The sequence below is a fragment of the Zonotrichia leucophrys genome, chromosome 4 (genome assembly GCF_028769735.1).
Source record: "Zonotrichia leucophrys gambelii isolate GWCS_2022_RI chromosome 4, RI_Zleu_2.0, whole genome shotgun sequence".
Lineage (NCBI taxonomy): Eukaryota > Metazoa > Chordata > Aves > Passeriformes > Passerellidae > Zonotrichia > Zonotrichia leucophrys.
In genome coordinates this window covers 60,425,203-60,436,195 of record NC_088173.1, presented here as the reverse complement: position 1 = coordinate 60,436,195, position 10,993 = coordinate 60,425,203, and the positions used below count along the sequence as shown (strand labels likewise).

Genomic DNA, 10,993 nt, shown 5'->3' with positions numbered 1-10,993 from the left:
ATCCTGTGTTTGAATGGAATTTATTTATCAGGTATGAGCTGTATGAATATGCAACAGGTTATTGTTTTTAAGGGTTAATCCTCTGTTAACAGGTGTCTTTTTTCAGGCTTATGCTGCCCAGAAAAAGGTACCTGGACATCCATAACTCTTTGTTGTCTCATGTTGTTCCAATCCAAATTGTCCAAATTATTATTACTCTAATTGTATTACTATTTTTATAACCATTTTATTACTATTAAACTTTTAAGATTTTAAAAACAAGTGATTGGCATTTTTCACAATTGTAACTAACAGAAACCGAATTCCTAGAACTCGTGCCTTCCCATCACCTACCCTCACTTCCTCCCTTGCCCCACCCTCCAATACCAACATAAAACCAGAGCATGTGCCCATACCTCACCTCTCAGCAGTAAGATCCACAACATCCAACACCCACCAGATCAGACAAACAGCTAATCCTAAATACAAAATTATCACATTATACAAATACATGGTAAGGGCTGTAGTAGTTCACTGAGCTGTTTTGGGGTTGCAGGGTTTTTTTTGGTACCAGTAATGATGTATAATAAAGGAACTGTCACTTAATTCAATCAGGTTTTATTCTGGATGTTAGCACTTATATTTTTAGAAAATGGAACAAAAGGCTGACAATAAAAAAATAAATTAGGAACTATGTAGCAGCAAGAAAAGTCATGTCTTTTTTTTCTTATTCTTTACTTTCCTCTTGGAGAATATGGCATGTTTCATAGCTAATCTTTTACAGATCCTCATTTTTATTCTCTTTCGAGTTTTCTGCCCTTTCTTTTTGTCAGGTCTGTAAAGTAAAAAAAGGAACATAGAGATTAGAATAAAATGAAAAACACACATCTCTGTACAAATACATTTGCTGGTATTCTAAGTAAGTATATGAATTATGTGGCAGTATGTGAAGTACTGTCAAAGTACAATGAACAGTACATCTCAAAATGTTATGGTCTTTCAACTTCACTGTCCACTTTATTGCCATTATACATTCATTTTATGTATTTATTCAGCATTTAAATTTACACAGATATTGAAAATGAGAAACTCACTGAGTACAAAAAAAGCACACACAGTTTCATGCATGAATATATAATGCATGAATATATAATAGAAAGACTTAGAAGGAAGTATGTTGACGTTTAACACCATTAGGAAGTTAAACTAACTAGCAAGTGGATTGTTTTCTCTTTCTCTGACAAAAGATGTCATAATGCAAAACACTGAGTAATTATAACAAACATACAAAATTTTTATTAGAAAAAGAAATCTTAGTTATCTTCTGCACTGAATCAGCAAAAGAACTAACTGATGGCCTGAAAGTACTAAAACCACTCTGGCACAACTGACAGAAAAGTATCCTCCTTGACAGAAAAAAACAGATGAGGTTTCATGAAATTCTTTTAGCATCCTTTTAAATTTTTTTAGCCAAGGAAAAAGAAACATTAGGAGATGGAAATTTTTTAGAGATACATAAAATGAAACATTGCTACCTTTTGTGTACCTAAGCAAAACCTGGACATGAAGCAATACACCTGTACCATCTGCCATCCAGCAGGCATCTGATGAGTCTCTGGATACTGACCCAAGAGGATAATGGTCTGAGTCTCACTGTGTAACACAGGTACAGCTTTGGGAGGGAAAATCTGCCTTCCACTCAAAATCTGCTACAGCCACTCAAGTCCAAAAGCTCAGAAAAACCCACTACTCTGGAGAGAAATTAATGGAAGTGCAGTCAATTATCCTGAACTGGAAAGACTGAGCCATCTGCTGGACCATCTCTTAGCAAATCCCCTTTCCTCTTTTCAGTTAGTTCCATCTGAAGACAAGCACATACCATTTACTTGGCTCTCTGATACATACAGGTATGTGCACAGTGCTGTTCTGTATGTAACAAAAGCAAAATCATGGAAGAATAAAAGTACTCCATGTGATCCTCATTAATGGTGGAGATTTAGATCATACTACAAAAAGCACCTGAAATACCAGAAGGAAAAAAAGCAAAATGTGCTAAAACAAAGCAAAAGAGACAGGAAGCAGTAACTAGTGACTCTTAGTGACTCTTTTCTCTGCCTTTTGAGGAATTCAAAGGGAATAAAAGTGTTCCATTACTTCATTTTTCAGTCATCTTGACAGAAGTCTGCAATCCGTATAAATCAATTTTGAAAGAAAACCCAGAGACAGGGAGTTGGGAGCCCCAGTAAGTGACCTGCCTTTTATCCCACCCTCCCTTCACTACATACTCCCCAGCAGTGCAGCAAGTGGGCAACAGGGAAAGCTGACATCAGCACCTAAAGTGGAAAATCATCTCTTTGTGAATTGATTCCCTGACATAAGATCTCATCCCATCTGAATGCTGCATTTGAGTGTATGAGTGCAGTATCACACTTACTGCCCAGCTGCTCTGCTGCGGGACAGACTGGGACAGGCGCTGCGCTTGTGACCTGCCTTGCCACAAACGAAACAGCCACTGTCACTCTTCCCACAGCTGTGCTTCTCAAGAGTGCAGCACTTGCAATTGTCACAGTGAAACCAAGCTGAAAAATAGATAACATGACTTATGATCTTGGAAAAGTTTAAAACATTCTGAAACTAAGCTTTAAATACAGGCCACATTACCAGGTTTTTAATTCAGTATTAGCTTTACAAAGATAGATGTGGTCACTTTCTGGTCCCTTAGCACATTACTAGACATACTGTCAAATTAAGTGTGAACTATTTTGCCATTAGAACTTTTATCCTGGGTGTCATCTTCAAAACAAAAATAGTGCAGATGTTACAATGTACTTACAGATTTTGATTGTTGTAACTGTAACAAAGATAATGGCTTCAGCAATTTATACAAAGGTATAAATACAACTAAATTTGTGCATGAAACATAATTTTATCATCATCTCTCAAACATTTTAGTACTTGCCTACTTGTTTAGGAAATTCAAAGTTTAGAAAATTAGGAAATACTTATATGACAATTGGAAATATTTATGTTTTGCCATGATAGATATAAATGGGATTTAGTGTGCCCTGGCAACAATTTATTCCACTTCCACACAGTGCAAGTACAGCTAAACTAAAGAATAGTAACTTGTGTGAAATTGAGACTTTTTGTTTATTCTATGTCTTCTGAATTACATTTTATTTCTTTCACAGAATATTTTCTCTTCTGGTTTGGAATTTCAGTTTCTTTGGACTAAATGCACTTTTATTTAGAAAATATTCTTCTGTACTTACAGGGCTTTACACATTTTTTGCAAAGAACACAATGTTTCCATCGTCTGCCATCCTACAAAAGACAAATAAATGTTTTTTTTTATTGAACCCCCCACTGATTTTATCTTAAAACAGAACTACTAATGTATGGTCCCCATGGGAGTTGTTTACAGGAACAACTCCTCTGTAGGAAGGACTGCAACTAAGAACAACAGTCCTGAGAATCTGTGAAAACCACAGATGAAATTTTGAAATTAGCAAGTTCTACAACTTCAAAGCATGAACAAAAATGCATGTGTCAACAGACCACAGCTGGGTAAATTCTGGTCTAAGTGCAAGCAGCAAACTTGTCCTGTCCTCTTTGCAACACAAAGGAATTAGGGAAAGAGAAATTAATTCCCAGTGGGTTATGGAAGATGAACTGTGAAGGTAATAATAAGTCTGTGAAACTGAACTGCTGTGGGTTTCCCATGGAACTCAGTATTCAAACAGGTTTTTACCAAAGCAAGTACTGCAGAGGTTGTTATCTGACTGCTGCTAAAACTTCCATTCAGAAAGAAGTGAAAATACTTACTTTTGATGTACATGAATTGCATATCTCACAGTGCCGGTTACCAGAACTAACATATCGCTGACATACAGTGCAAAATCTGGGGGAAAAGATGTAATGGTTCACTATTGGCTCACAAAACAATTAATTTTATACAATCTTAACAACTAATGTAAGGACTGCAAAATCACTTTGTTGAATTAAAAATTCAATCTTTGCTACATAAATGACCACTTTGGCCATTTACACACAATACATCCACACAGTAAAATTCAGGTCAAATTACCAAAAGTATCAGTAGCAAATGAAACTGAATTCCTCTCTCCTTGATGCTTCTCTTACAAGTTCATTTTTTTACTACTGTATTAACAGCTGATTATCAGACATAGCTGTAAAATTCTCTTGTAGATGTAGACAGTACTTCCTACACACAAAATAAGGAATCTCATAATTCCACACTGAAAAATTTAAATGTCTTTTTAGATATTTCAGCTGTCCTACCCATTGTTTATATAATATGCAACTTTAGAATGAGACAGAAAAATGTGGTCTTAAGGCTGGCATCCAAGTTAGGCAGGACACCATGGAACAGCACCATCCCAAACTCCTTTGGAGACTTTATGCCCTAGTTAAGAACAAAGATACTCTTTCAAAAGTCACCTGAGCATTAATATATCTTACCTATATCCCTCTTCTTCAGGAAGCACAATCACACTTGGGGTAAGGTTCGTGAAAATACGGACAGGAGACTGCCTACGGCCTGTCTTGCCATGTTTATACAGTGCATGATTATCATAGTCTACCTAGAAAAACAAAACCATAGAAAAGATTCTTAAACTGAATGCCAAGCACAGGCAGAGCTATTTACATATTTATTATCTTTACAAGTGCCTTATGAAATGCTTGTATTTATATACAAGACTCTAACCCCAAATCAGGTTACAAATTCTACATCAAGTTTTTTGTTTCATTTACCTGTAAATTTGTGCAAACATACTATTAGGCCAGGCTCACTACACTTCAATAATCATCTTGTACTTATTCCTTTATTCTCATTTGCATGGGATATCTAGGATAACATTGCAGCTGATAACAGAGCAATCTGCTGTATAAAAGTATCTATACAGCTTGGTTTGTCAGTACAAGGGATGACATCTGAACCCATCTCAGAAAAATTACAAAGTTGCAAATCTAATCAGCCTGCTTTTTCCAGCACTGCCTTCAGAGACTTGTCACAAAAACTCTCAGCTGTGAACACTGGCAGGAATGCAGTCTAGCCTAGCATGAGTTTTCCATTTTCTTCAACAATTTTCATTCCACAAGACTGTTCAGAATATCAATACCAGAATTCATGCAGAGTTGTTACATGAAAAAAATAAACCTTTAGCATCATGAATACCCATGAGCTCTCAAAACACACTGGAGTACGTGTGCCTAAAGTATGCACTGAATGGATACAATACTGAAGAAGCTGATGCCAGATTATTGCTTTATCGCTGACAAGTTCACTAATTAAGTAATTCCAAACGTTTCCATCACTGTAATTGTAATCTGATGTTTTGGAGTTGAAGTTTTGGAGATGAAAGACCTTAATTTTGTAATATATATGGGGTTTTTTTCCTAGGCCTGGGCACTACCCACTGACATTGAACATCTGTGAAGAATGAAATACTCTTTATCTGCAACAAGCACCTGTCAGAATTAGTGCAAATTTGTTATACTGAAAGCCTGCCAGAAGAAATGAGTTCATGGATTAATGACAGGTGAGTTAAAGATACATAACAGGAACATGATCAAGTTATCACAGATAAAACTAATAGAAATACAGAATCCAGGCTTCACAGGAACAAGGCCCAGCTATATAGAAGCACTGCCACTGCACCTGCTCTCACTCCTATTCCTTTCACATTGCACACAGCTGGTAATTAGCAGATTCACTGGGTTCAGCCATACCTGGTAATCCATCATACTGAAGCTTGGGAAAAAGTCAAGAATGCGAGACTCAAAGAAGTATGGGAATATCCAGAACATGGGCATCTCTCTGTTGTCATGACCTAGTAATGAAAAAACTTGGGGGTACATAGGAGAAAAACATAGTACATGTAGCATGAGAAATTTACAGTGGACATTCCAAGTACACAAACATGGATATGTACATCATGCTGGGCAGAAGCACTAGTTCTCTTAGGCAACAGAAAGTTTTGGCATATTGGATATGTGGAGATGTAAGTGCCATGTAACTAAACTCTTGAAATCCACTTAGGTTGCTAAGAAAATTTACTGGTTTGATAGCTTATTTTTCTCTACCTTTAAAGTGCATTTTAATTGCAAAGTAGATTTGCAAAAAAAAAAAAAAAAAAAAAAAAAAGGGAAACGTTTTTAAGATTTTAAGACAGACTTTGAGAATTGGGCATTACTGAACTAAAAATATAAAAATATCAGGAGAGTAAATTAGGTACATGATAGTTCATCTTTATAAATGATAACATGAGGGTGCTCACATTCACCTGAGTAGCAAGAATCACAAACTTATAGATAGGTACTTTTTCCTTAAAGTGATGTTACAGCACAAGCCACCCATCTGGCTGTAATACATACCTCCTTTTTCTGTCCCCCTCCACATTGCCATCAGCTTTTTAAAGCTAGAAGCCAGTGCTTCCACTAAACCTCCAAATGGGGGATCAGTTACCATAATGACTCTTTCACCATTCTCTTCACACAAGAATTTCCTGCAAGTTTCATGTGCAGCCTGTAAGAAACAGAGGTTAATTTCCAGGAATCATGATTCAAGAACTGTAAACATATTGTCTCTGGTAATAAACCGATCACGGCAGAAGAGGGAACTTTGCTTCCCTCTTGTGGAGGTGAATTTCCTCTTGGGTAGCATTAAAAAAAAAACAAACACAAAAAATGCACCTAAGTTTGAAGGAGTGAAAACAATTGCCCTGTTCAGCTAACATATAAAACATTACTGAAAATCAAAGCATGAAACTGCCTCTTTTTCAGTAGTTCTCTTCCATTCAATTCAAAGTTGACTATTACATTTATGCTAACTAATGTGGCTTACACACCTTAATTGCTGCTTCTATTAAAATGTTTTTAATTAATTTATGTTTTCCCATCATGTTTTCTACTAGACTAGTCATGAGTTTCCTACAAAATTCTGCATCAACAACATGCACTTTTTTACCAAAACACTCAATAAATTCTTGGCCTTACCTCTCCGCCAAAGAAATGATGATTGAACATGTTGTAGTGGCAAAATTCATCCTCTGTGTAAAATTGTGAATACCTGTAAAATAAATTTTGATAGGGGTAGAAAAATATAAGTAACTTTTGGTCTGCTAAGATAGGATATTTAGGGTGAAAACAGGCCTCAGGAAAAACATCATCTTTGGGTTCTGATTACTGACAACACATACCAATACTGAGAAATTATTCAGTATATTTACTTACTTTTCTCATCAACTGGATGTCATTTGTGTATGCATACAAGAACAGGGATGCAGAAACAAGAAAGGGAAAACAACCAGCAATTTATCCCTTAAAGCAGCAGGAACACCCATCTTTGTACATGTTCTTCAGATATGTAAACATTTGTTAAAACCCACCTGAAATCAATATCTAGCAGAAGGCTTCGAACATTAAATTCTTCTTCTTGTGACGCTTTTGACTGGATCATTTCATGAAGCCTGAAGTATAATTGGAAGAATTTAATACATAATGAATGACTTCAGAAATGATCTTGCAAGACAAGATGCTGGGTACTTTACTAAACAAAACCCAAACAGATAGAGGAAACTGAGTAGCCTAAACTTGGGTGATTCCATTTGGCCTGCACTCCAAGTTAGAAAAAGAGGTTAGCCTTGAAAGATGACAATCAGTGGAGTCTCCTGGATCACCACACAAAAACACACAAGGTCAGAAACTCCACGTCACTTCCATAACCACCACAGAGATCTGAAGCGTGTATGTGTGTTATTGGCAGTGTTGCCACAGTCCTCTCAGGTATCTTATAAGTTCAAAACTAGACCTCACTAGATGCTTGGATAATCCCAGCCAAGAGAGGTTCACCAATAGTGAACCTCTTGTTATGGGAGAACCATTGACTATAATCATTAGTAAGCTGTACAGCTTTGAGAGAAATATTACATGAAGATGCAACAATTCTCAGGGATGTACCTGGGTGTTCCAACAGAGAGCACTCGTCTGAATCCTAAATCTGTAAGGAGATTCAGTAGGAACTGGCAACTTCTGTCTGCAAATAAATACTGTGCATTTGTTTTTTTATTCTCCAGTGGATACAGAAGCTGACTTGGACTTTTCAGCTGGGCAGTGGTGATATCACACAGGAACTGGTGATCTGAGTGTTTCTTCCATTCTGCTGGCAATAGCAATTGCTGGCATTCCTGGCAAAACCTCCTCTTTGATAACGGCAACAGAACAAAATTCTTGTACCTTTAAATACAAAAGACAATAGGGAACAAAGCTGGGCAAAAGCCTCTCTCAAAGATAGGAAGGGGAGTCATGGAGGGGTTTTTTTATATTTTAGGAATTCAGACATTTTAAACTGAAAATGCAGTTTACACATTGCTCTCACAAAACTCCACAAGAATGAAGTATTATTTGTACAAAAAAATAAATTCAAAGGACACTTTGAAATGCATAAAATATTGCCACTAAATATACTGGGAATCTTCATAAAATAACTGGATTAAAGAGTGAAGACTCCATTAACTATGAGCAAAGTCCTGTATGTTTACACATGAAATTCAGACATCACTTATTACTATGTTACCTTTGCTTCTTTTCAAAATGTTAAGCCTGTTACTTTTGTAGACTAAAGTCAGGAATAAATCTTTTTTTAACAGCAATTGCTACTGACCTCTTGTAAGCACACTATGAGCACTACCATAGGAATGACTATACATACCCCAAAAAAACCCAACCCTCACCCCCAGTTCCTGGGGTGAGAACACCATGCTGTAGTTCAGTGTTTCATGCTATTTCCTTTCCATTGCCAAACAACAATTCTTATTTGCCCAAATTCATCTTTTCATATTTTAAAGAATCTTGAAATGTTATCTCTACATTCAGAGTACCTAAACCTGCATTACTACATCTTTACTGCAGAAAATATACATTAACAATACCTGTCCACGTTCTGTCTGTGTGTAAAACAAGGCTGATGACTTCTATTATATTCTTCACGTGCTGCAAGCCTAGCTTCTGACACCTGTAAAATTTGCATACATGAAAAGTTACAAAGGTAACAGCCACTTCTGTGTGTGGTACATCAAATCTCAGCATGAAAAAAGGGTGCACCAAACATCTCATGCTTCAGCTACTTAGCAAGGAAAAATAATCACATTTATTGTTTCAGAAGAGCAAGTATGCCTGCAGCACAGGGGCATGCTGCAAAATAACACAAGTCTCTCATTGTGAATTTAAGCTATGCATTTCATTCTCCTATCACATGTAATACTCAGAGAAAAAGTCAAAAGGTGATTTTGAGGAAGACAAAGAGCCATCCTTTCCATTAATGTGTGCCAGCAGTTGTGGTCCCTCTGAAGAACTCTGATCTGATCCTGACAAATTGATGACAGTAGAAAAGTTGCCCAAGTCTTGTGTGAAATCACTTCTAAGGCATGACAGCTCCTTGTTACAATCTGCACCTGAGTCTTTAACATTTCAGTCTCTCACACTCTTCTCTGAGTCTTTTACTTTGTCCCCACAAGACATACTCATGGTTTCACAACAGTTTCAAAACATTTGGTCAAAACTTATGTAACTGTTTTACTTAAAGAAGACAACAGTAAAACTCAATACAAGAAAATACATCATAATACAAGTGATATTCAAAATGAATGACAAAGAGAAATTGCTGCAGATATTCTGACACTACTGAGCACCATGCCGAGCCCCACCATCTCAGTATTTTGTATACCCTACTGTTGCTTGTATCCAATGGATTTTCTCTGTCTTAATTAGGGCAAACAGGGCATCTTGGGATCAGAAGTACCCAATTTTGTTCAACATTGCAAAGCATTGGCAAACTTCCTATATGTTCTGGCAATAGAATAACAAATGCCAGGCTTGCTCAAAATGTACACAGCCTTTCTTGAAAGCTCTATTTGAAACATGTTCTCCTGACAGAAACAAGTGCTCAGCTAAATACCAACTATTACACAAAGTTTAGAAAATAGCACTTGCCTGAGATTTCCACAATAAAATATACTTTTAAAATTGCTAGGTAGAGGAAAAAATCGCCAATGTTTTATAAAACCAAAGAATTACTTGGTTTGGAAGGGACATAAAAAGATCATCCAGTTCCAACCCTCCTGCCATGGGTAGGGGCACCTCCCACTACACCAAGTTGCGTAGAAGCCCACCCTGCTTGGCCTTGAACACTTCCTGGGATGGGGCATCCACAGCTTCTCTGGCCAACTTTTCCAGCTCCTTGCCACCCTCACAGTAAGAACTTCTTCCTAATAACTCATCTAAACCTCTCCTCTGAATGCTCAAAGCCATCACCCCTTGTCCTTCCACTACACGCCCTTGCAATAAATCCCTCTCCGGATTCCTTGGAGCCCCATTCAGGTGTTGGGAGGCTGCTATCAGCTCTTCCCGGAGCCTCCTCTTCTCCGCGCCGAATAACCCGAATAACCCAAACTCTCTCAGCCTTCCCTCACAGGGGAGGTGCTCCAGGCCTCTGACACCTTGGCAGCGCTGGTCTTCAGCACAGCCTTCAGCAGTGCCCTCTTACCTTCTCATCTTCCCACTGGAAAAAGTTACAATCCTTTCTATCCCTACAAGCCGAACAAGCATAGAATCTTCTTCCTTCCTCTTTTCCTTGGCTGGTCTTCACAAACAGAAGCGCAGGACCTAGGGACAAACGCGAGGATAGGATAACACAGGGAACAGCCGCAGCCCTGTTTCACTGCTCCGCTGCAAGAGCCGAGCTTCCACAACACGGCCTTCACAGGGGCTGCTGCAGGTCAGCCCGCGCCGGGAGCCGCGCACAGGGACGCTGGGGAGGTGAGCCCCGGGCCCGGCTCACCGTGAGGGCAGCAGGGCGCGCCGGGCGCCAGCCCGAGCAGGGCGAGCGCGCCGGGCCCCGGCAGCTCCGCGCCCGCCGCCGCCATGGCACCGCCTCCGTCCCGACGGGCACCGCGCGGCCGGGCGGGCTGGTGGCGCCCCCCAGCGGAGCGGC

At 38.6% G+C, this 10,993-nt stretch overlaps 1 protein-coding gene across 2 annotated transcripts; it reads right to left on the bottom strand.

Moving 5' to 3' along the window:
- Positions 1-500: 500 nt before the first annotated feature.
- On the bottom strand, positions 501-10,937 carry ZCCHC4 (zinc finger CCHC-type containing 4). 2 transcript variants are annotated; one of them, XM_064711903.1, is made up of 13 exons: positions 10,841-10,937; positions 10,547-10,665; positions 8,934-9,016; positions 7,963-8,238; positions 7,392-7,472; positions 7,000-7,072; positions 6,379-6,529; positions 5,734-5,849; positions 4,462-4,583; positions 3,805-3,880; positions 3,252-3,303; positions 2,414-2,558; positions 501-814 (listed from the first exon to the last, which is right to left on the bottom strand). In XM_064711903.1, the coding sequence occupies exons 1-13, from the start codon at positions 10,923-10,925 to the stop codon at positions 691-693; spliced, it is 1,503 nt and encodes a 500-aa protein (XP_064567973.1). In that variant the 5' UTR covers positions 10,926-10,937; the 3' UTR covers positions 501-690. The 2 variants fall into 2 exon arrangements, with proteins under 2 accessions (XP_064567973.1, XP_064567974.1); XM_064711904.1 differs by having other exon boundaries at positions 5,734-5,834.
- Between the last annotated feature and the right edge of the window lie 56 nt (positions 10,938-10,993).

What these genes read in the sequence shown, in the direction of transcription:
- ZCCHC4 (XM_064711903.1), bottom strand. Translation starts at nt 10,925, where the DNA reads ATGGCGGCGGCGGGCGCGGAGCTGCCGGGGCCCGGCGCGCTCGCCCTG. An exon ending in CACAGACAGAACGTGGACAG is followed by an intron (nt 8,239 to 8,933) that starts GTATTGTTAATG and finishes TTGTATTTAAAG; the next exon opens with GTACAAGAATTTTGTTCTGT. An exon ending in TCAGTATGATGGATTACCAG is followed by an intron (nt 4,584 to 5,733) that starts GTATGGCTGAAC and finishes TTGTTTTTCTAG; the next exon opens with GTAGACTATGATAATCATGC.